This window comes from Rhinatrema bivittatum, chromosome 7 (genome assembly GCF_901001135.1).
Source record: "Rhinatrema bivittatum chromosome 7, aRhiBiv1.1, whole genome shotgun sequence".
In the NCBI taxonomy this organism is placed as follows: domain Eukaryota; kingdom Metazoa; phylum Chordata; class Amphibia; order Gymnophiona; family Rhinatrematidae; genus Rhinatrema; species Rhinatrema bivittatum.
Genome location: NC_042621.1, coordinates 129,241,269 through 129,267,556, shown reverse-complemented (window position 1 = coordinate 129,267,556; position 26,288 = coordinate 129,241,269). Strand labels below are relative to the sequence as shown.

Here is a 26,288-nt window from a genome sequence, read left to right as displayed (position 1 = left end):
GGAAAGAGCACTGTGTCACTGGCTGGTCCTGTACTATAGAACACCATGCCACTCGAAATAAGACTACAGAGAAATTTGAAATGATTCAAAACTAATCTGAAAACCTGGCTTTTTAAACAAGCATTTTATAAAGAGAAGGAGAAAAATAGTTGATAGATAAGGATGTACCAAGCTAGAAGTTGTTATTAGTAACCTACAAAAGCATATTAATGTTAAAATCAAACCGCCTAATTTGTTCCTAACAATCAGGATTAACTTACATATTTAGTTTATTATTTTAAATTGTTACCGTACTATGATGGCACATGATTAATTTGTAATCTATACCACCCATATTTCTCTTTATCGTGTCCTTCTGTAAACTGTTGTGATGGTTATTTAACTTAACGACGGTATAGAAAAGTTTTTAAATAAATAAATAGAAATAGCACTATACAAATACATGTTAGAGATGCAAGTTAGATGTAAAACATTGATAAAACAGGCTTAGAGATAATTTGAATAGAAGTTGGCCATAAAAGCAAAAATTCATAATAAAAACATTTTCAAATATATATGAAGCAGGAAGCCTGCGAGGGAGTAGATTGGGACAGTAAGATGATCGAGGGGTTAAAGGGGCACTTAGGGAAGATAAGGCCATCATGGAAAGACTAAATGAATTCTTTGCTTTGGTGTTTACTGACGAGGATGTTGGGGAGATTCCTGTTTTGGAGACAGTTTTCAAGGGTGATGATTGAGATGAATTGAACCAAACCATGATGAACCTGGAAAATGTAGTAGACCTGATTGACAAACCGAAAGGTAGCAAATCACCTAGACTGGATGGTATACACCGCAGGGTTCTGAAAGAACTAAAAAATGAAATTTCAGAATTATTACAAGTAATTTATAACCTATGATTAAAATCATTCGTTGTACCTGAAGGCTGGAAGATGGCCAATGTAACCTGATATTTAAAAAGAGGTGATCCGGGAAACTATAGACAGGTGAGCTTGACTTCAGTGCCGGAAAAAATCATGGAAATTATTATAAAGAATAAAATAACAAAACATATAGATATGGTTTAATAATGGGACTCAGCCAGGATGGCGAGGGTAGTCTGGCCTCACAAATCTGCTATTTTTTTTTTTGAAAGGGTGAATAAAGGTGAACCAGAAGATGTGTTGTATTTGGATTTTCAGACGGCAATTGACAGTCTCTCATGAGAGGCTTCTAAGAAAACTAAAAAGCCATGGGATAGAAGGCAATGTCCTTTTGTGGATTGCAAGCTGGTTAAAAGACAGGAAATAAAGTTGGATTAAATGGTCAATTTTCTCAATGGGAAGAGGTAAACAGTGGAGTGCCTCAGGAATAGGAATCTGAATCTGGACCGGTGCTTTTTAATATATTTATAAATGATCTGGATAGGGGTACAAACGAGTAAGGTGATCAATTTGCAGATGACACCAAATTATTCAGAGTAGTTAAACCTCAAGCAGATTGTGATAAATTGCAGGAGGACCTGGCGAGACTGGATGATTGGGCATCCATATTGCAGATGAAATATAATGTGGACAAGTGCAAGGTGATGCATATAGGGAAAAATAATCAATGCTTTTGTCTTCTCTATACCATGTTAATAGTTAGTTAGGTTACTACCCTTGTTATTTGTAAACCGACATGATATGATCTGTATCACGAATGCCGGTATAAAAAAGCACTAAATAAATAAATGCTGTAGTTACACGTTGTTAGGTTCCATATTAGGAGTTAGCACCCAAGAAAAAGATCTGGATGTCATAGTGGATAATATATTGAAATTATCGGGTCATCGTGCTGTTGTGATGAAAAAAGTAAACAAAATGTTAGGAATTATTAAGAAGGGAACCGCAAATAAAATGGAGGATGTCATAATGCATCTGTAGCTCTCCATGGTGAGACCACTCCTTGAATACTGCGTATAGTTCTAATCACCGCATCTCAAAAAAGATATAGTTGCATTGGAAAAAGTACAGAGAAGGGCAACCAAAATGATAAAGGGCATGGAACGGCTCCCCTATGAGAAAAAGGCTTAAGAGGTTAGAGCTGTTCAGTTTGAAGAAGAGACAGCTGAGGGGGAGGGATGTGATAGAGGTCTACAAAATCACATTTACCCATTCAAGTCCTTTCATGAATTGGTTATTTACTCTTTCGGATAATAGAAGGCCTAGAGGGCACTCCGTGAAATTAGCAAGAAGCACATTTAAAACACATCAGAGAAAATTCTTTTTCATTCAACACGAAATTAAGCTCTGGAATTCATTGCCAGAAGATGTGGTTAAGGCAGTTGGTGTTGCTGGGTTTAAAATAGGTTTGGATAAGTTCCTGGAGAAATCCATAAACTGCTGATGATCAATAGGAAATAGCTACTACTTGTTGCCAGCATTAGTAGCATGGGATCTGTTTAATGTTTGGGTACTTGTCAGGTACTTGAGACTTGGATTGACCACTGTTGGAAACAGGATACTGGGCTTCGAGGTACCCTTGGTCTGACTCAGTATGGCAGAGTTCTTGAGTTCTAAGAGATAGTACCTGCTTCATAGAATTTACAATCTAATCAAAACTAACATATAGGACAAAAAAGACTTTGGGAATTTCATTTATTAAGGAAATGGTTTAAATCAACGAAACTGTGATCAGGAAAATTGGGGATTAAGATTTAAAAGCAACCTTAAAGTGGGTTTTTAGACTGGATTTGAATAAGGTCTGAAAGGGAGCATGACTCAAAGTTTCGGGAAACCGATTTCAGGTAGAAAGGAAAGTAGAAAGCACAGTCTGGGTTTGGCACTGGAGGAGAAGGCTATAGATAGGAGTGACTTGCCTGATGAGTGGAGTTCCCAAGGATGGTTGTAGGGAGAGGTAACGAAGAGTTGCAGAATGAATGCACCTGGAGATGCGTAAGAAAAGCTTGAATTGTATACGGAAGTGGATAGGGAGTCAATGTAGTGATTCAAGAAGAGGAGTTATACGGACATGGTGACGCTGGCAAAAGATAAGTGGGGTAGCTTGAATTTTGTATAGATCATAGTGGAGAGAGATGGTTCACTTGGAGTCCTGTTAGGAGCAGGTTGCAATAATCTAAGCAGGAGGTGCTGAGATAGTGGATGAGACTTAAGGACCTAAATAAGTATACCCTAGGCAAGAGATATGTCATTCAGATACCTCAAAGTTATTAATATTGTACAAGAAGCAAACATTTATCAGAGAAAAGGAAATTCTAAAACAAGAGGTCATGATATGAAATGGTCGACTTTGCAGTAACATCAGAAAATGTTTCTTCACTGACGGGGGTGATAGATGCCTAGAATGGAATGAGAGGTGGTGGAAAGTTAAAACAATTCAAGAAAGTATGGAATAAGCATAGGGGATCCCTAGTTGCAAAGAATTAAGACCAGTGATCACCTGGGTCTGAGGCATGCACCAGGAAGTAAACTGTGAAAACATTATGAGCCTTACAATTCTTATCAGCTCTCATATTCTATACTTCTATTGTTCTCTTGGTCTACCTTTCACTATCCATCCTCTTTCTCACTTTCCCCTCCAGTGTTTTGTACACAATGTTCCCTAGGGATGTGCAGCCCACAGTTTTTTGCTTCAGTTCGTTTTTTTGTTTTAGAGAGGTTCACTTTTTGTTTGTTTAATGTTTTTTTCAGCTTGGTTTCTTTTGCAAAACTGAAAAAAAAAACATTAAACATGAAAAAAACACCCCATGATCCTTCATTTGCAATTACCTGGGGATTTTTCCCATATTATGTATCCCCTTTCCACTTATTTTAGTTCAATCATGGCATTCATGCCCTAGGGCGCTCTCATGAACCCTGCAATTATGGGTCCTAAATCTGGTCGCTGATCGGTAAATATTAAGAGATTATCCAGCTATCTTCTGGTGTTACACAGGCTCACCTTGAGGTTTGAAAATGTTCCCCTTTTCCTGGCTAAATTTTTCCCCTGTTTCTGGCTAAATTTTGTCTAAGCAAATTGTTGCCTGCCCAAAATTTACCTAGTAATAAAAGGTGGCGCCGGGGGCATTCCTGGAGTATAGTTTCACTTCATCCAGGCAGTGCTGGTATTCACTGCTGCCCGAACAAAGTTACCCAGGTATCTCTAGTCAGACAAATCGCCAGCCTAAAGTTACCTGGCGAACTTTATCCAAGTATATTCAGCGGCCCTTTTACCTGGCTAAGGGCCACTGAATATCCAGTTAACTTTATCTGGATAACTAACCTGCTCAGAGGGGCCTGTAGGTGTTGCCATTCTGCGCTGACTGACTCCTTCGCTCCCAGGGGCCGTGACCATTGCCTTTGCAGCAGCCCCCAATAGGTAAAATCCATGTCCCTCTGCCTGGCAGTGTGTGCAGCAAGAGCCAGAGGCTTCCCTGCTGCCTGGGGTGGTGCCAGTGACAGCCGTGGGTAGATAATAGCGTGCTCCTGGCATTCCCTTCGGGAGTCCATGGGCATACAGCCATGAATACAGTTTTTTGAAATAGTGTTCTAATTTGCAGCCCAGAGTCCCAGGGTTATTACCTTCCAGAACCTGGCAGAAATTGAGAAAAGAAGCAGGATGTTTGGGGCTGAGGTAGAGAGAGAGTGATTTCTGCAAGCAGTAACACAGCAGGGTCTGGCACCAGAGCTGCTGAAGCTGACACACTGGGTGTACACAGCATCTGCATAATTCATTTCAAGCTGCATGTTATGCAGCATTTATTTTTAAAATGCCGTCGGAACCAGGAAAAGGGTGGTCTCTCCATACTTCTTAATGTGCTGTATGTAGGTGATCATCTTTACCCTGATTAATCTTGGCGAAATACATTTCTCTTTTCCTCCCCAAGTCCACAGTTACCTCCTGGGTTACATGGAAACACTGGTAAACCGTGTCATAGTTTTCTACCCTTTACAGTGTAGGGATGGAGACAAAATTGCCAATTCTCTTCTGCACTGGGCAGGAGACTTCTGCCCCTGGAGATTCTCTTGTATTCCCCCCCTAGCTGAGATCAAACTCCCACAGAGCTTGGGAGAAGGCGAGAGAGCTGAGGGTTTTGTGCTGCACACGGTGGAGTAAAGCGTCTCCTGTGCTACTGCCCCTGCCTCCTAGGGCTGGTTATAGGGCACAGCTAGCACCCTAGGTGAAAATTGTCTTTGACATCCCTCTCCCCACACCCTGGTCCTTCATTTAATTTAATTTACAGATATATATTCCACATTTTACTGGCAACCAACCTGAACAAACCCCGAAGTAATTGCAGCAGCTGAGCAGCAGCAATAGAAAAGAAAAGCTCCAGCGCGGGGCCAGAGCTGTCAGGAGTGCTCCAGCAGGCCCTGGAGCGCCTTGCCCCCTCGCACAGGTTTCCTTGGTTACCAGAGGCCCTTGCAGGAGGAGGGGGACTAGGCACTGCAGGGCCTGCCTGACTGTTGAGCTGTGCTGTCCTGTACTATTGTTATTTTTTATTTTTTAAATTTCAACCAGCCTGGCCAGGAAAAAAACAAAAGTTCAGTCTTACTGAAAACTGGCCCATTGGCATCCCCAGGGCTGGGGATTCACTGACTCCCTAGTTGACCCTGGCCGAATGCCACTAGGGAGGAGGCAGGGGGCATGGGGGTGTCCACTGCCCTGCACTGAAACTCTCCCTCTTAAAAATTGATCCCCCTTGGCTGCTGGAACCCCCCCCCCCCCCCCCCCCCCCCCCCCCGAGTTCAGATCACAGCTCTGAACAATTCATTGGAAAGTGCAGTGCTAGCCAGATCACTCTTAACACAGTACTCCTCGAATCAGTGATGCTTTCTAAGCAATCAACTCTCTGCAGTCTGGGAAGCCTTGCACTACAGCATCTTTCTATTAGGATTTGGCGCTAATAGAAGCTATCCCAGCCTGCAGCGATTCACTTAAAAGCCCCATCGTATGTTTGCCTGCACGCCTGGTGAAACTAATACTGGCAGGTGGCAGAAAGCATCTCACACAGCAGAGTCATGCAAGATGCAGAGAGGTCTGCATAATGAAAAGACAGAAACCACCCTACTTATTATATCCAAGGTTCAACACAAAGCGGATTACAGAGTACTCAAATATCTAAAAATACAATAAAACATAATACATGAGTAATCTAAAAATACATCTATTGAATGCAATTTTCATAACACCTTTATAGGCCATCAATCACTAAACTCAATTTCAAATCATCAAATAATCACCAAGCCCTAAAGTCTGTCTCCACTAAAAATAAAATCAAGGCCAAGGGCCTGGGGATAACTAAATACATTTGTCTTGCTTTTTTCATCTGGCAAGTATAAAATCCTCCTCAATAATTTAATCCCTTTGCACCCTCACTCTGCCATTTCGTGCATTTCCCAAGATGATGATGATGTCAAATTTGATCATCTAGAAAGTCTATATTTCTATATGATATTGGCTAACCCAATTTCAATCATCTATTCATATGGGAAGCACACATCAGTGCAGCTAGGAGTAAGCTTGATCTGAGATGTTTTCCTACACTCAGAATCTCTAATAGTTTGGATTTGGATTTAATTCATAGACAAATAAAGCACAATACAAATTAATTGCATAGAAAAATCATCCAGAGACTCTTTATAAAACCAAAATATTTGCTTCCAAATGTGGACATCTGATTTTGTGTATCGTTTCCTTACTAAATTGGTAATTATTTTGTTGTTTGACCTCCTAGAGTGCTACTGCATGTACGCAGCTCTAAACAGTTGCATTGACAGTTCCCATTCCATGGAGCTTACAGTCATGACCCCTGTTCTCCCCCAATTCCACAACCATCCAAAGGGCCCCGCAAAATCTGTTCCTTGCTATAGAATTCTCTCTTCTTTGTGGCGTCGCTGCAGGAGATCAGGAGCCACATGGAAGTACCTACATATCTTGTTACCTCCCCACTCCATGCCACCTCAGGCCGGCTCTTGTGCTGTCCGGCACTGGAGTTTTTCACGTTGCACCACGTGGCAGTCAGGTGTCTGGCACAGTTCAGTGTCGATGGTGCCCCCTCCCTCCTGCCCCGTCAGCACAGAAAGAGGAAGCAGCCCAAGGTCCTGCGTTGCTGCTGCTTTCCTTTGGCCAAGCCCAGATGGTCAGGCAGGGGGAGTGGAGAGAAGGAGATGAGGAGAGGGGTTTAATGTGTGTGAAGAAGGGTTGTGGGGTGAGGGAGCATGTGTGAGAGCAGTGAGGGGTAAGCGAGGTGACTGATGGTGTAAGGGAGAGGACGGAGGGTGTGTGGGGTATATGTGTGAGTGAGAAAAAGGATGGTGAGAGGAGGGCTAGGAGAGAATGGATCCACCTTCCCTCTTTCCTGTTTCTGGACCCCTCTCCTTCCTGATCCAGGATCCCATCATCATTCCCCTTTCCTCCCTCCCTTTTCTTCCCTTTTTCTCCTGATCCCCCCACCTTCCCTGATACTCCTTATCTATTTCCCGCCTCCCTTCCCAGCACGTTACTAAGATCCCGTTAGCCCCCCCCCCCAAAAAAAGAAAAAAATAAATTATACAGACAAACAAGAAATGTCAGAAAATGATTTTGTTTGTATAAAGTAAAATACGCATTTATTTAATATGCAGATATATGCAAATATGCTGCATAATAGTCACAGCATTCCAGAAACTTTACCACAGAATGTTTTGAACTCTTGCTGCAGAATTTACCCTTGAGCTGCCACAGAAAACTGAGGGCCGTGCTTACAGCGTACTCAAGACAAATAGGAGGTTTCAAGATATTTATTTATTAATATAAACATGGTTAACGTGAACAAGGACACGACTGGAAAAAGCTGGGGTTTTAACATTTAAAAGCAACTTCAAAAGGGTGGGTTTTTATGTGTGACTTGAGCACAAGGCACCAACTCTGGGTCTGGTCCAGGCGTACAGTGCAGCAGAGTGCAAAGCCCAAAGTCTGGAGCTGTGCATACTTCCCTTACTGGCTGGACTGCAATGTGCTGCGGAAATATTTCTTAAGCAGAGCCGTTTGTAAAACCATTCTCAGGCACTGGCTGGCTCGCAGGGTGCTCTGTAATTGGTGGCATTCCTCTCCTGCAGTGCTGAAACCCCAGTGTGGGATATCTTTTATGAGGACCCTGGCTGGTTGTTGTGAAGGGAAGGTTTATGGCACCAGAACCCTGCGGAGGGCCAGTTCCAGCCGAGATGGAAACTGCAGTCCCAAAATGAAGTAAATAAAGCTTCACGAGACATTCTGCCAGTCAGATTGCTAGATTGACTGTTACTCCCTCCCTCTACTCCGACCCAGTTTCTTGGATACCAGTCTGGCCACATAAGGAATAAGAAGCTTGATCAAAAGCAAAAAAATAACATGGAAAAAGGTCACATGCACAAGTCAAAAGACGCAAAAGAGAGGGTGTACAGACCAAAACTGTTTTAGCACCTGTCCTTCAAATTCCTTGAAACAAAATACACAATATGAGCTGCTTATTACCAAGTGTTAACAAACATGGTAACAGTGGTGGTCTCCTGACATGGTCCTGTATTTCGCCTGAAGGCTGCCTCGGCAGGGACATCAAAGGAGAAACACAGTCATCCTAAAATATAAACGCACAATTAATCAAAAGGACAGTCCAAGCAAAGAAAAGCTTGATGCCATGAAATTTACCAGAGGGAAACTGTGTGGGCGGAAGTGCAGATGCATTTCTGTATAAGGACAATTCTCAGAATATGTCAAAGAGCTGTGCTACACCAGGGAAACATCCTGTATCCAGCTAAGGGAAAGGAGTCCTTCTTACAGACAATTGAAAGGCATTTGATCATGAGCTATTATGTCCCTGTTAATTGCTCCCTAAATATTTTTTCTGTAGTGTCATTCTGCTTTACCTTTAAAACATGATCTGCAGCTCTGAGATTGCATCTTTCCAGGCATGCAAAGTCTTTAATGTGGTATCCCAACTCTTGAGACTCTAGCATCTTCCTAATCTGCCTTTTGCACATTTTCATATTCCACCTTCTGCATTTGACAAGTGTTCCTCCAATAGGCATGTGATACATACCTGCTAATAAACAGCACAGTAGTACCCTAGCTGGCTTAGTTTCATTTGTAGTTGCGGGCTTTAAACATTTTACCTTAGGGATGCCACCAAAATCTGCAAGAGAACTAGAAAGGTTGCAGAAGAGAGTGACAAAAATGATTAAAGGGGATGGACTGGCTCTCCTTTGAGGGGCTTTTCAGTATGGAAATGAGACAGCTGAAAGGGGACCTGATAGAGGTTTATGAAATCATGAATGGTGTGGAACAGGTAAATAAGAGCAGAAAAGGACCTGCTTTGTTTTAGGAAGCTGCTGTCTTATTTGTTTACCCTGGCCTTCCTCTTACCTCTCAGGTTTCTGGTAGCTTTTGCTCTTTAATTGCTAGTGCTGCTTGATATTAAGTTATTGTTTGTCCAATTTGATTTTGTATGTTTTTTTGCACTCCACTGAGATTTGCGGATTAGCAGGATAGAAGTTTGTGTAAATAAATAAAGCCTAAAACAAGGGGTCACTCCATGAAACTAACAATCAGCAGAATCAAAACAGATTATAGAAATAGTTGGTCACTCATCGCACTATGAAGCTGTGGAATCTGTTGTCAGAGGATATGACCAAGGCGACTAGCATAAGATTTAAAAAAGGTTTGGGCAAGTTCCTGGAGGAAAAGTCCATAACACATTATTAGCCAGGTAGACTAAAGAAAGCTATTTCTATCCCTGGGAGTGAGTAAGAGGAATTAGATCTACTTTATGGGATCTGCCAGGTACTTGCAACCTGGACTGATCATTCTCTGAGCAGGATCTTCAGCTTGATGGACCTTGGGCTGACCCAGCTTGAGATGTCTAATGTAATATTTTTGCATTTCTCCTTGCTGACTGGACTATAAAACCCACTGACTAGTTCAGGAGTCCCGCTGCCTTTGTGTGCATAGCAAGGGGGTATCTCTCACTGTGTTTATTTCTCCTGTGTCTTTCTTGCAGTTTGATCGCCATGACCCGGTGAACGGACACATCACGGAGCGCCAGTTTGGCAGCATGCTGCTGGCGTACAGCGGGGTGCAGTCCAAGAAGCTCACCCATATGCTGAAGCAGCTCAAGAAGCACTTTAAAGATGCAGAGGTGGGTGCTGCAAAGGCAGCATGAGTGAAGGCTGAGCATTCAGCTCTTCATCTAATGCTACTAATGGGGTTGTGGAGGAGGGGGGGAGGGGAAGGAGTCGGTGCTGGCCATAAGACAGAAAACCAAGAATGATCATTAGCTTCTTTCTGCCTTGTGTGGTCTAAGGGGACATAAAAGATGAAAAATATTACTAGGCTTTCTTTAAGCATTGCTGTTTCCTGTGGGCTTTAAAGAACAGTTGGACTAGTACTGTTAGAAAATAAATGTGTTGTGAAGTAGCTGTGTTCATTACTGTTGAATGCTATTTAAACCTGCAAAATTGGCCATGTTTTTCAAATAGCTTGCTGTTTTTCTCTGTTCTTTCTTATATTGATCTTATTCATATGTCTCCTTTCTTTTTTTGGTTAAAATGTTTCATTAAATTAAATACTGCATATTTCCTTATGGACTAGGCTCCTACTTTCAAACAGATTGTTCATACTGCATTTACACTTCGGGTGTGCCAAGGTGCTGCTGTCTTTTCCTCTGAGATAGCTGTTTATGCTATCCTGGGGGAATTCTGCACGCAAAAAATAACAATTCTGTTCAAAATATTTTCAAATTCTGCATACTGTATGTATCAAAATAATACAATACTGGCTACAGCTCACTGAAAATTCAACAGCAGACATGTGACTTTTCACATCCCCCAGTGTTTCCTTTTTTGCAGTGTGCGCACATTCAGAGCACCCTCTTATGGTCAGAGCCAGAACAGCACAGACAGAAGGCTACCACAAGTTTGAACTCCATCATACAGTATGTTAGATGTATAGATAGATAATCACTGTCTTTTACTAGTAATTAATTTAAATTTAGAACAGAAAAAAAGTTCTTACTGAAAGATGCAGAATTTGTAAGTTTTTGGTGCAGAATTCCCTCAGGAGTCCAATAGTAATACACCATAATTATGGCTTTTGATGATTTTACTTTAGCAATCAATAGAGTCCAAGCCGATAAGCATTGCTAACTTCTTGGAGCTGCCAATACTTGCAGCAATACAGTGATGTATGTGATTGAAACTACAAATGTCAGCAGTTGAAAGAAGTCGGTGCTGCCTGCAGCTCCCGTTGTGCTCTGCAGATTGCCACATTATTTTTTTTTTATTATTTAAAGGTTTTTGTTCCACAAATCCCTGAAAACCAGAAGCCCTACCCATATTCATACTCGGAAATCAGCCGCACAATATACTGTCGTACACATGTATCAAAGATCATGTAACTTCGATCCTTCGGCGGCTATATTAGCTTCCAATATATGGGGGGATAACAACAAAGTTATTCGCAAACTTCTGAGCAGCAATTCTTGTTCAGTTCTGGAGGCTGTATCTCAGAAAATATAGAAATATAAAGTAGGAGTGGTGTAGAGAAAGGCAACCAAAATGGTGTGGGGCTCTGCACCAATAGACAGATGAAATAAGGACCTAATTATGTGTACTCTAGAAGAGAGGAAAGACCGGGCTGGTGTGAATTTCATAGAAAAATTTTAAATACCTTAAAGGTATTAAAAATGCACAGAAACAAACTTTTTTTTTTGAATGGAAATAAAACTGTAGCACTAGGCATCATGGAAAAGATTCAGGATCAAAGTCAGGAAATATTTTTCCATGGGAAAGGGTAGTGGATGCTTGGAGTGCCCTCCTGCAGGAGGTGGTGAAGATAAAAATGGTGACAAATTCAAGAGAGTGTGGGATGAACACAGAGGGATCCCTGTTAGCAAGAGGATGGACGTGCAGCATTGAACTCGCCTGTGGTAACTGGGGGTAACCTGCACAGAGCAGCAGTATCAACCTTAAACAAAGCAAGGGGGCAGCCTGCACAGAGTGGAACTTATAACGCTAAAAACAAGGCACGTGGATAACTTACATGGAGCCACAGTTAAAACCCTGAAACTTTGCTGGGCAGATTGGATGTGCCATTTTATCAGCCTTCGTTTACTATATTATGTGTTACTATCCTCCTCTCCAATATTCTTCTCCCCTCAGCACTCTCTCCCTTCTCACCCACACAGCTCCCCACACTTTGGCTAGGACCAGCTGGGAGAGGGGAGAACAATCTCCACACCCACCTACCTGTCCTCAACTGTCAGCTTTCCCCCAATTTCCACCAGCCAGTTTCCCCCGTCTTCTCCCTCTCTTGCTCTCCTTTTCCCAACCTGCCCTGTAATCCTGATCCCCACAACAGCTGTTACCTTCAGTCGTCGAATAGCTCACCCCTTCTGAGAGCTGTGCCGCTTAGGGACTCCACGGCTGTTCTCAAAGTGCCGCAAGAGCAGTGCTGGAGTTTGGGCGCCGTGCAGCATTCATTGTCTGAGAAGAAGATGGCTGTTCCAGGGCAGCATTTGGAGAAGGTGAGGCGGGGGCAAGGACCTCAGCAGTTCCTTTTCCACGTCCTCCCGCATTCCGAAGAAAAAGTACTGTGTGAGAAAGGACTTCTGGACATTGTGCACTTGGGCTGAATTTCCCCAAGAGTAACTTTGGATGCATCAGGATGCTGTTTGCTCAGGTAGACACCCATGATCCTCAAAGTGACATCTAAGTTTATTTGAATCCATAATGATGAATGTGGCTATATTGAAAGGGTTTAAAAAAAAACAAACCCAAAACATTCAGTACTTATCTCTTCTCTAAAAATAAAATCAGAAGGAAAAAGTAAATATTACTAATTTTATACAGTCTGCTCAGCAAATTAAAAACAAATGTCTGTAAATATTTCTGTTCACTCTGCCACTGCAGCTGTGGGTTTGATTTTTCACAGCAGTGCTTCTCTAAACGGTGACCACGTGAATTTGCTTTATGATTAGAATCTGAGACCTTGGATTCTAGCATAGCAGTGGAAAGGACATGTTTTATTACTGCCCCGCTCTTCCACTGAATGAATTTGTTGATAGCTCATAGGAAGGCACTGAAATTAATCACTCCCAGGTTTGATGAACTAGTTTGTAAGTAGTGGTGAGCATGCAGCACAGACAAGGGCCCTGAATTTCTGTGATTAGCAGAGTAATTCCTTTCTAAACTCTTCTATTGAAAATGTTCAGGTTATGGTCTGGCTGGGTGGCTAAGTAACAAATGTTGCAGGCTGCCTTCCAGAGGACCAGGATTTGATTTGCAGACCCTTGCTGGCCAGAGCTGCTGATGCTGCTAAGGGCTAGATTTGGGAATGTTTGAGTTTGGCTCACCTGGAAAAGGGGGTGGTGTTTGGCAGGGCAATCTTGCTCTCTTCCCCCACTCCCTCTTTGCAAATTAGTTCATTAATCTTCTCTTTCAAGAAATATTTTCCAAGCTTTGGTGTCTCTGGCTTTTATTTACAGCTCTGCTTCTCACTCTTTGCTCATCCTCAGTTCCACTTTTCCCTGCCTAGATTATTGATGGGTTTTTTTTCTCTCTCTCCTTAATGTCCCTGGTTTTTTATTTATTTATTTTTATTTAAAAGCATGTTTAGCCCGGTTATAATGCACCTGGCAAGCTAAGCAGATTGAATCATTATAAAATGCAAAACATCATCATAAAAAATACAATCATAAAACATGAAGCATAAACCTGGATCACATTTGCAATATACCTGCACAGATATTAAATACTAAGTACTTTCCCAAAGGTTTCTTGGAATAAAAAAGATGTCACCGAGAGGTCACATGATGTGGTGGGCCTGAGCAGTTGCACAGTTTAGATCTCTGGGGAACACTTCCCTTTCTTCATATTTTGTTGTTACCTGTGTTCTGGTGGTGGTTTGCAGGTCCGACTCGGTCCGTGAGCAAGAAAGGAGCGACTCAACTCTTGTGAGTTGCGATATCAGGGCATAGTATGTCTGTCGTGTGCCGGCAAAAGCGAAGGACAGAGCTAAGTTAGTGTCTCCTAAAATGGCGGAGGTTCCTACTTGGAGACAGCGGAAGATTTAGACTCAACACTGGTACTGAAGCTCACAGATACGGTTGTCAAGGCTCTGGCTGCTCGGTTTACTTACATCTGCGCAAATTGAGGAAGTTAAATCCTTCTATCTGAACTTGGCCTACGCTTAGATCATGTGGAAGGGCAGATATAGCAGGTGGAGGATGGCACCCTAAAACTGGAAAGCCACTTACATGCACTTAAAAAGTCTTTGGCAGCACAGGAAGCTAAAGCTGATGATCTTGAAAATTGGACTTGTCTCTCAAATCTCTGTTTTGTGGGGATCACTAAAGAAGCTGGCCTAGACCTCTCTAAGCTCTTGGAGGAGTGGTTACTACCTGAATTAGGTCTTTCTCTTCTCCAAGGCAAAATGATCTTTGAGCGTGTGCATTGGCTTGGGCCCAAGTTAGCAGGGCGTTCACAGCCACAACTGTCATCGCTAAGCTATCCAGTTTTATATATAAAGGATTGATAAGAACATAAGAAATTGCCATGCTGGGTCAGACCAAGGGTCCATCAAGCCCAGCATCCTGTTTCCAACAGAGGCCAAAACCAGGCCACAAGAACCTGGCAATTACCCAAACACTTTTGATGTTTAGAATACTTTCCACTATTTTTCCTGGCACTGAAGTCAGGCTAACCGGTCTGTACTTTCCCGGATCGCCCCTGGAGCCCTTTTTAAATATTGGGGTTACATTAGCTATCCTCCAGTCTTCAGGTACAATGGATGATTTTAATGACAGGTTACAAATTTTTACTAATAGGCCTGAAATTTCATTTTTTAGTTCCTTCAGAACTTTGGGGTGTATACCATCCGGTCCAGGTGATTTACTACTCTTCAGTTTGTCAATCCGGTCTACCACATCTTCTAGGTTCACTGTGATTTGGTTCAGTCCATCTGAATCATTACCCATGAAAACCTTCTCCAGTACGGGTACCTCCCCAACATCTTCTTCAGTAAACACCGAAGCAAAGAAATCATTTAATATTTCCGCGATGGCCTTATCTTCTCTAAGTGCCCCTTTAACCCCTCGATCATCTAACGGTCCAATTGACTCCCTCACAGGCTTTCTGCTTCAGATATATTTTAAAAAGTTTTTACTGTGAGTTTTTGCCTCTACAGCCAACTTCTTTTCAAATTCTCTCTTAGCCTGTCTTATCAATGTCTTACATTTAACTAGCCAACATTTATGCATTATCCTATTTTCTTCTGTTGGATCCTTCTTCCAATTTTTGAATGAAGATCTTTTGGTTAAAATAGCTTCTTTCACCTCCCCTTTTAACCATGCCGGTAATCGTTTTGCCTTCTTTCCACCTTTCTTAATGTGTGGAATACATCTGGATTGTGCTTCTAGGATGGTATTTTTTAACAATGACCACTCCTCTTGCACACTTTTTACTTTTATAGCTGCTCCTTTCAGTTTTTTTCTAACAATTTTTCTCATTTTCTCAAAGTTTCCCTTTTGAAAGTTTAGCACAAGAGCCGTGGATTTGCTTACTGTCCCCCCTTCCAGTCATTAAATCAAATTTGATCATATTATGATCACTATTGCCAAGCGGCATTACCTCTCTCACCGAATCCTGTTCTCCACTGAGAATTAGATCTAAAATTGCTCCCTCTCTCGTCAGTTCCTGAACCAATTGCTCCATAAAGCTATCATTTATTCCATCCAGGAACTTTATCTCTCTATCTACATTTACCCAGTCAATATTGGGATAATTGAAGTCTCCCATTATTACCGCACTACCAATTTGGTTAGCTTCCCTAATTTCTCTAAGCATTTCACTGTCAGTCTCACCATGTTGACCAGGTGGACTGTAGTATACTCCTATCACTATAGTCTTCCCCGACACACAAGGGATTTCTACCCATAAAGATTCAATTATGCATTTAGTCTCGTGCAGGATGTTTATCCTGTTGGAGTCTATGCCATCCCGGACATAAAGCGCCACACCGCCTCCCGGGTGCTCCTCTCTGTCATTGCGATATAATTTGAACCCCGGAATAGCACTGTCCCATTGGTTGTCCTCCTTCCACCATGTCTCTGAGATGCCAATTAAGTCTATGACATCATTCACTGCTATACATTCTAATTCTCCCATCTTACTTCTTAGACTTCTGGCATTAGCATACAAACATTTCAAAGTTTGTTTTTTGTTTGTATTTTCATTCTGCTTTTTAATTGATAGGGGTAAGTTAGAATGTTTTAGCTCAGGTGAGTTTTTAGTTACAGGCACTTGGACTACTTTTCTTATTATTGGAACCTCATTGTCGGGATGCCCTAATTCTAATGCATCATTAGTATCCTTTGAAGATACCTCTCTCCGAACCATGCGCTGCTGAGTGACTGTCTGCTTTCCCCTTTGTTCTAGTTTAAAAACTGCTCTATCTCCTTTTTAAAGGTTAGCGCCAGCAGTCTAGTTCCACCCTGGTTAAGGTGGAGCCCATCCCTTTGGAAGAGACTCCCCCTTCCCCAAAAGCTTCCCCAGTTCCTAACAAAACTGAATCCCTCTTCCTTGCACCATCGTCTCATCCACGCATTGAGACTCCGGAGCTCTGCCTGCCTCTGGTGACCTGCGCGTGGAACAGCGAGATGTTCACCGAGAACATCAAGGAATGAGTTAATTGGTCCAATTGAGGGTAAAAGGCTCCACTGTTGGAGTCACATATGAAGATGGGTCAGTGGAATTACATGTATAGCTGTTGCCATGTATCTCAAAACAACCAGAAATCTCTGGCTGTTGTCTGATGTGTTTTTAGCAGTTGATACACAAAGGCTTCGAGTGTGTTCGCTATGTCTGAGGGGAGGAAGGCTTTTTCTTTCAGGAAATCTATCCATGCACCTACTGCAAGCCTTCTAAAAGAGAAAAACTCTGCATTATCAGAATCAGAAGGTTCTTGTTTTTCAAGATTTCTATAACCGTGTCATGTTGTTGCAGCACGCATTTTCTCCGGTCTGCATTAGTATGGTGCAACATGACATTCGATTTGCATTGCGGTTCCCGGCGCTTTTGTGGGTGTGGTATCAAGGGAAGTGTATGGATTTCACTGATGTCGAGGATGCGAAGAAATTCTTAGCTACCTTGCCGACTGCCTTATCCTGAGGTGTCTATTTTTTCATTGCCTTCTCGCTCCCTTTTTTGTGAAGTGGATTACCTAAGTGCTGGCCGCCCTTTTTTTGTTATTGACTGACATTTGGGATCTTCAGTGGTCTATGTTTACACGGCTACCGTTTTGCTTCAAGGACCTGTTTATCCCTTACTATGGCATGATTACAGAACAGAACAGCTTATTGTTTTCTTTGGATCCCTTTGGCTCTTCTCTACGCCCTTACTTGCACTAACTGTTGCATTTCGTTCCTGGTGATATTAGATTGGGTATTTGTTTTTCTTCCATTGCCTTTTTGTTTTTTTCATTGTAATGGGACAATATTCCTTGTTTTACCGTTTTCTGAGCAAGCCACTATCACTTGTGATTCCTTACTGAAGATCCACCCTGCTATTTACTCTGCAGGAGGAAGCTCGATGGATCTGCCTTCATGGACAATGCTGCAGTTTCTTACCGGACTTATGTATATCACACGACTGTGAGACTTTCATTTTTCTTTTTAAGTTATGGGAGACGGGTGACTCGGCCCATAACGTACCGTGCTGAATATCTTCCTGGGGGAGATGACGCAAACCTGTTTTATTTTTCTCTTTTTATACTATGGGTTTCTTTATTTATTTTATATACCGATATTCATGAGAACATCACATCAGTTTACAACATAGTGATATAAAAATACAATTAAATAGATATACAACAAATTAAATAATTAAAATACATTTAAATAAATTGTACAGAATATTCTAAAAGTAAAATACATTATAAAAGATAAAGGAGAACAAAATAAAATATAAGCAAGGATAACATCAATACATGAAATACAATCTAAAAACTGAAAACTTTGGGTCATGATACAGTTGTCGTGTTTCGGTTATGTGAAAGCTTTCTGAAATAACCATGTTTTTATTTTCTTTTTGAAAGTCTGTGGGTTTGCCGCTAATCTTAAGTCTAATATTATAGGGTTTTTTAAAATTTATTCTAGTTCATGTAGCTATGATTTGTGGGTTGCTCATTTATCCATTTGTAAATCCTCTCCATTTGTATTTGTTTATTTGTTGGTAGCAGAGGCTTCTGTCTGCTTTAATGGGGAGGTGGTCCCCCATACATGTCCTTTCGACCTCTAACCTACATTGTGGGTGATGGAGTAGATTGGCAATTTCTGGGAAGGGGGTTGGAGAGGTAGGGGGAGGTGGGATAGGGGAGGATGTATCCTTTTCATTGTGGGCAGGGGTTTTTGTGGTGGGTCTTTTTTTTTATTTTTCTATTTTTTTTCCCCTTTCATAGCTATCCAATGGTTTCAGACCGCATGTGGTTCTTTTACTGGGCTGTGGTTGCTGTTGCGGTGGGGCAGTTCTCCCTTTAGATCCTTTGAATAGATTAGGTCTAGGAAGCAAAACAAACATTTTCACATGGAATGTCGCTGGGTTGGGAACCCCTGTTAAGCAGGAGAAAGCTCTGTCCCAACTAAACAGATTAAAATGCCAAATTGCTTTCCTACAAGAGAGACATATGAATGACACTAAACATACTGGGGTACATTTTAAAAGACAGCGCGCGCGTACTTTTGTTCGCGCATCAGGCGCAAACAAATGTACGCTGGATTTTATAAGATACGCGTGTATCTTATAAAATCCGGAGTTGGCGCACGCAAGGGGGTGCACATTTGTGCAACTTGTGCACGCCGAGCCCTGCGTGCACTGCCCGTTCCCTTCCCCTACCTTACCCACCCTCCCAGCCCTATCCAGACCCCCCCCCCCCCACTACCTTTTATCTGAAAATTTACTACTGCCTCCGGGCAGTAGTAATTTACGCACGCCGGCGCGGCAGGCCCCGACACAGGCCGCTGTGTCAGGGCACTCGACCACGCCCCCGGACCGCCCACACGCCCCTGAACATGCCCCCGATCCTAAACCACACCCCCTGGCCACGCCCCCAGCCGCCCCTTTTTGTGCGTCCCGGGGCTTGTGCGCGCCGCCGAGCCTATGCAAAATAGGCTCGGTGTGCACAGGGGGGGTTTAAAAGGGTTACGCGCGTAACCCTTTTAAAATCCAGCCCACTAAGCTTAAGTGGTGGTGGGTTTCTCAGGTATTTGCATCTCCTGGTACATCTAAGAAATGTGAGGTGGCGATCTTGTTTCATTGTAATGTGGCTTTTCAACTCCCCCAGGTCTCTTATGACACTCAAGGCCGATACGTTGCTCTCTCTGGCCTTCTGTTTGGCAGACCTTTTCATTTGGCTTCCATCTATGCTCCCAACAGATATAACCACACTTTCTTTACAAAAATAGTTAGTGTTCTTAAATCTCTGGGGAATGCACCCATAATTTTCGGGGGAGATTTCAACTGTATAGTTGATGATAATCTAGATAAACAGTCCGTATTGCCTCAGACCAGCCCACATCCAGACAAGGGGATACATTTTTTATGCAAACACCTACAATTGCTGGATGCCTGGCATCTACTGCATCCTAGAGAGGTTGGGTTTACTCACATAGCTAGGGCACATGATTTCCAGTCCAGAATAGATTTTCTTCTCCTTTCTTCCAGCTATTTTTCATATGAATGCTGGTCATTTCGGATCATTGCCTGGTGTCCTGTGTCCTTGAACGCCTTTCAGCCTCTCCAGGGTTGCCAAAATGGAGGATGCCAAGATGGCTGGCAGCAGATCCCGCTTTCAAGGGTTTGTTTTTTTTAATGAGAAATAGCAGCCAACATATGACAACTCCTGTTCTTTTTTGGGAAACTGCTAAAATAGCTCTCCAGGGGGAAATTATTAGTTATACTATTCAGAAAAAGAAGGAATTGGACAGGGTATTTTGTCACTTTCTTGATTGACCTATTCTCTCCAGCCACGGTTATCTTCTGATAAGTCCCTAGGTCTTAAGAAAGAATACTGGGCAGCTTGAAAATTACTTAATGATAAAAGTTGCATCGTAGAGCACTCTCCTTCTCATTTAAAGCATCGTTTTTTTCTTTATGGGAACAAACCTGGTAAAATGATGGCTAACCTTGGTAAGGATAAATTTGCATCTTCAATTATCCCAAATATTCGTGGCTCAGGGGGACTGATGTGTACTTTCCCCCAGGCAATTAGTGATGCTTTTCGGTGATATTATCAAAGTTTGTACACAGATGAGGAGATGAACTGTGATAATATGTAGGCATTCTTATGGAAGGTTAAGTTACCCACTTTAACTTCTGGGCAGTTAGTCACTAAACAAGGCTTTTCAGCAGGTTATTCAGGAATCGCCTGGTCCAGATGGCCTGACGGCTCATTTCTATAAGGCTTTGAGTGATAATATTGTGGTGAGCCTTAAGCTTTTGTTTGTTATGGTTCAGGAGCGATGGATGCCTGAATCTTTGAAAAGCACTAACATTATAGTTTTGGCCAAACCTGGGGAAGATGCTATTATGGTTACTTCTTATTGCCCAATCTCGTTGCTAAATTTAGATATTAAGCTGTATGCTAAGGTTTTTGCTAACCACCTAAAATTTATTCTCCCAGATTTTATTTCACTTGGGTAAGTGGGGTTCAAGCATGGGAGGTGGGTTGTGTTAAATGTTCGTAGAGTTCTGGCCCTGTTGGAAAATTGGCAACGCTTGGTAATGGTGGACCCGATTCTAATTGGATTTGACACCGAAAAGGCATTTGATGGGATCTTGTGGTCTTATTTGCAGCGGCTTCTCCCCTCTTTTGGGTTTCAGGGGTTTATATGTGATGCCATTTGTGTTCTGTACTCTAACCCTGAAGCCTGGGTTTGGGTCAATAGTTGTTTCTTGGTTCTTTTCACCTTACAGTGAGGTACACGACAGGGGTGTCCCTTGTCCCTTCTACTTTTTGTTTTGTCTTTGGAACCCCTTGTTTTGACATTGAATGCAGCTGTTGAGGCAGTGGCTGAGGTGAACAACTCCCCTTTTCTTAAGGTACTTCTTTTTGCAGCTGATATTTTGTTGTTTTTACCCCATGCAAGGGCCTCGTTGTCCATTATTTTAAAAATCTTCAGTGACTTTGGCAGTTTTTCTGGACTAAAGCTGAACCTAGATAAATCAGAGGCTCTGGATCTAACTGGGCATTTGCAGGCTGTATGGATGGATTTCCCTTTATGATGGGTGCAAGATAGGCTTAAAAACTGGGGATTGGATTTATATAAGAATCCTAAAATGTGGTACTCTTTGAATATCCAACCGCTTCGGGTGGATTTTCAGAGGAAATGTGAGAAGTGGACACATTTCTCTCTTTCCTTTATGAGACGTATTGTGCTTATAAAGATGATGCTTCTCCCGAATCTACTTTGTTTTACTGATGATTCCTCTTCACCTCACTAGTAAAACTGTGTTGACTTTTCTGAAGATCTGGTCTAAATTTATATGGAGACATAAATGTGCCAGGATGTCAATGAAGGGTTTCTTCCCTAGGGAGGATGGGCGGAAGGTTTTCCTAACCTTTGCTACTATAACATTTCCTGTAATCTGCGTAGTGTTGGTGATTGGATCGGAGGCGTAAGCTTATACTCGGATATTACCTTGGAGTCTGCCTTGTTGGCTCCTTTATCTTTACTGTATGTTCTCCACTCACCTAGCTCCTGCTACCATCCAATCTGTCTGGTTCTATGTGGGTTACAGTTGCATATATGGCTTGGAAAGCACTCAGAACATGTTTAAATCTCCCATGGGACCAATCTTTTCTCATCCCCTTTAGAGGTAATCTGGATTTTATTCCTGACCAATATACACCCCACTATAGGGCCCTCGATCATCAATATAAAGCATTGTTACTGCCGTTTGTTGATCTACATTTAAAACGAGAGCATCCTTTTGCCTGTGTTAACAACATAGGCCTCCATCAAATAGATTCTGGTTTACCTACAGATTAAAAGATTTATTCTTTCTTCTTTTTCTCTTCAGTCGCTGCAGTATATGTCTGGGGCCTTTCAACAGTTTTATTTGGTTTGTACCCAGAGAAAACATACTCTGTCTGGACTGTATACCATTTTACATTCTATTACTGAGTATGTGTTAGGCACCCCGGCCGTGGGCCCATGCGGCCAGGCCCCTCCGCTTGAGGGGCAGAAGGGCTTACTCCTGCCCCATTCGTCGCCGATCCCCGTCTCCAGCGCAGGCCCCTGCCGCCATGGCCTTCCTCAGCCCTCGCGGCACCTCCTGGCGACGACGCTTCTCGTGGTTCCCCCTAGGCGTGCGTGCGCGCCACTTCCTGTCATTTAAAGGGCCAGCAGCAGGAAAGTTCCTGCCTTGCCGTTCCCTCCTCGCCTCAGCAATATGTCTTGCTCTGCTCAGAGTGCGAGTTGTTACTGTTTCCTGTGATCCTGCTCCTGTTCTTGGTTCTGGTTCCAGATTCTGTGGTCCTGTTCCTGCTCCTCATCCCCTCGGATTGCTCTTCTGGCTCTGACTCTGGTTTGTCCCTGGATTCTTTATCCACTGCCTGTCCTAACCATCTGCTTGTTCACTGACTCTTCTCGCTAGTTACCTGCCCTAACCTCTGGACTGTCCCTGGTTCTTCTTTTCTGGTGCCAGCTCCGACCTCTGGTACGTCTGACGTCACTTCTGCCTCCTGCCTTCTTGGGACTGTCTTAATCGAGAGACCCATGCCTAAGTCATGTGGGCTACGGTACTCAAGGACTCAACCTGTGGGGAACATGGGCTGGTATAGGTGAAGGTCCTGGTGGATCTTCTCCTTCCTGAGTGCCGCCTCCCAACGACCAAGCCCTACAGGGGGCTTCCCCCCCTGTAGGTAACGCCAACCTTGTCTCAGATCAAGGGGCCACCTCCATAACAGTATGACACCTTTAAATCTTTAGCTGCTGTGTGGAGTGTAGATCTTGGCCTGGATTTGGTGGATGATGATATCTTTGTTTGCTCCTATATTCTCTATCGGAGGCTGAATTGTATTACCCTTTGGGAATTGCAGTTTAGAATTTTACATTGGATGATTTTTTTCCTTCCAACATGCATTCTGGGCTGGCATTGCTGAGCATGGGAATTGCTTAAAATGTGGGCATCGTATGGCTACCCTGATCCACAGATTGTGGGAAGATCCTGAGGTGAGGAAATTTTGGGATTCTGTTTGCAGATTGATGGGGAATTGGTGGCAAAAATCACTGGATAGCTCAGGTGCCTTGTGTTTCTTGGGTGTTGATCCGGCTATTGAAGGACTGAGTAATGAGGTGTTTCTTTATAAAGGTTTTATGGTGGGTAAGCCATGTCTTGCTAAAATGGTTAGATGGGAACTCTCCATCGGAAGCTATGTATGGCATAAAAAAACTAGTGGAACTTTTGCATTTGGAATCGCAATCCATTAAATTGAAACCTCATTATCTCTCTAATTTCCACAAGATTTGGCAGCCTTTTGGCCATGCTTTGTCTGGGGAGATTCGTTTTCTAATTGATCAGAAATGTATCCTGCGTTGATTAGCGATTCTTTGTGTATAACTCTCTAACCTCTTTGTTTACATTGTGCTCCGCTGCACCTTATTGGGTCCACTCTTTCCCCTTCTCACATGGTGGGTTATTTTTGATATTCTTTCCTCCCTTGGGTGGTTGGGAGGGGAGAGGGAGGGGGGTTTGATGATGTTAGTACCATATGATTGGTTATGGTTGTCGGGTTACTATCTGAACAATGTTTTCCCATCGATAGCAGGGCTGAATTAGCCATGCTGTCATGGGATCTGTCAATCAGGCCCGGGAGGCGGAGCTTGTCAAAGCAGAGAACAGAGCTTTGCTCTCTGCGGCTGCGCGTCTGTTCCCGCGCAGGAAAGTAACGGAATCTCCTCAGTCTGTTTTTTTTCCGCAAGCGGGATCACACACGGAGCTGTCCTTCTCCTCAAAGTCAAAAAGTAGAAAATGTCAAAATCGGGGTTTAAACCTTGTCATTGCGGCAAAGTAATGTCGGTCACGGACGGCCATGACCGATGTTACCGATGCCTAGGACCAGATCACAATCGGGAAGATTGTGAATTTTGCTCCAGGTTGTCTCCTAGAGCATTAAAACAAAGGTCCTACAGGCTTCAGGAGCTTTTTGCCTCAAAGGAACCATCGGAGGCTCATTCATCGCCTGGCCCACCGACTTCATCAGCTCCTTCAAAAAAGAGAAAATCTTCGTCGGATCCTCAATCCTCCACTCTTGGAGGTATGGAGAGCTCAAAACGACAAAGGCCAATAGATTCTAGAAAATCCGCAGAGCCTGAAGCGCCGCAATGGGACTTATTGGCGCCAGAAAACTCTGCGCCTACTTCTGCGCCTACAGCGCCATATGCGCACAAAGGAGTAGGTGCATAATACTTTGGTGCCTACAGATGGATCGGCGCACAAGTCTTTTATGCGCACGGCGCCGATGACACTTCCGTGCACAGAGCAGAAGAACCCGGCGCGCACGGCGAAGAATGCTGCGCACAGAGCAAATGAGCGCACGGCGCTGTCGACATCTGTGCGTACGGCGCCGACATCACCTACGTGCTCAACTCCATTGCAATCTATGTGCGCGGCGCTGAAGACATCGGCGCCAATAACCCTTGCGCGCACAAAAACAGAAAGATATGCGCGCAAGTCTACTTCCGCGCATAAATCTAGATCCGCCACAAATCTCCATCAGTGCATAAATCTATGTCTGCGCATAAATCTAAATACTCGCATAGTTCTAAATCTGCGCTTACATCTAAATCTGCGCATAAGAGACATATTCACTCATCTCAGATGCTACAGAAGGAGTTGAAACGACGACGTTACCCTTCACGAAGCTCTTCTTCAGCTTCTTCACCAATAACTTCACCTCATTCAGATATCTCCTTTTCTTCGAGCGCTGACACCAAAAAAGTTACAATAAAACGTAGGAAGCGATCACATGCTTCACGTAGAAGTCATACAGACTCTTCATCTCACTATTCTCATAAACACTCACGACACTCTCACCATAAAAAACTGGCAAAGAGGAGTACTACATGGGAAATAAGCCCTTCGACTTCTAAATCATCTCATATACCACCTTCCAATACCATCTTACATAGAGAGGTAATACAGGTGGTTTCCTCTGACACTTCTACAGATTCAGAAGATTCGAGGAACATAACGGGTAATAAAATACGAAACGACAAAAAGGTATCTGACGCTTCACCTCAAAATACTCCAATGCACCCTAAAGCAGGTGTCTCAGGAGAACCAGATCATCATACAACAATGCCCCCTCATACAAGAGAGGCATTTTATCAATTGTCTCAATCCTTAGCAGGTTTTTATGAAACTCTTCAGTCATCATTCAAAATGACTAATATTGCTGATGACAGTTCTCCGGAACACAAAGCACAGCTTACTAGAGAACCGTCGGTGGAATCGCCGACATCTCCCATAACAAATCAACCAACCTCGCCAACTCATACTCACGATAGATCTTTTGATTCTCCTTCAATACAAACATCCCCATCATCATCTACGGGTTTCCCATCGGATTCCCAAGAACAACCTCAGGAACCGTACTCCCCTCCGGAAGACCTCACATACCCAAAATTCCTAGAAAAATTGGGTGCAATTCTGCATCTAGAGGTCCAAAAAGAAACAGACCCTAGGGCAGAAACCCTGGGTCTCCTAAAGATTTTTGATACCCCAGGGGAACCAACATCTCTTCCACCACAAGAACTCCTGCATTCAGTCTTACAGAAGTCCTGGGATGCACCTTATATAATTGCAGCTGTTTCCAGGAAAACAGACATAAAATTTCGTATGAGGAAAACATTACCGTATACTCTACCACAATTACCTCATACCTCGATAGTGGTGGAATCAGCGATGCAAAGATTTAAGAAAACAAAATTTCATTCCTCATTTCCACCAGGGAAAGACAACAAATACTTAGATGAGTTTGGCAGGAAAATATATCATAACTTGATGTTGACTACCCGAATTATGCACCATCAATTTTACATGGTACAATACCTATATGAGTGCATGCAAGCTATGAAGGGTATGCTTTCCTCTACAGCGGATCAGATACCTCTGCCTCTTCATGACATGGAAGAGTGTTCTCGACACCTTTTGAGGTCAATCTATGAAGCACTTTAAACATCATCTAGGGCATCAGCAACAGCCATTGCAGCCCGCAGACTAGCATGGTTATGCTCAAGTTCAATACGTGAAGAT

At 43.0% G+C, this 26,288-nt stretch overlaps 1 protein-coding gene across 7 annotated transcripts in view; it reads left to right on the top strand.

Moving 5' to 3' along the window:
- MICU1 (mitochondrial calcium uptake 1) overlaps positions 1–26,288 on the top strand; it is a 512,953-nt gene that overhangs the window by 412,380 nt on the left and 74,285 nt on the right. For all 7 annotated transcript variants that reach the window (XM_029609124.1, XM_029609121.1, XM_029609122.1 and 4 more), the window contains one exon: positions 9,977–10,114. In XM_029609124.1, coding sequence (XP_029464984.1) covers positions 9,977–10,114 — 138 coding nt within the window. The remainder of the gene's footprint in view (positions 1–9,976; positions 10,115–26,288) is intronic.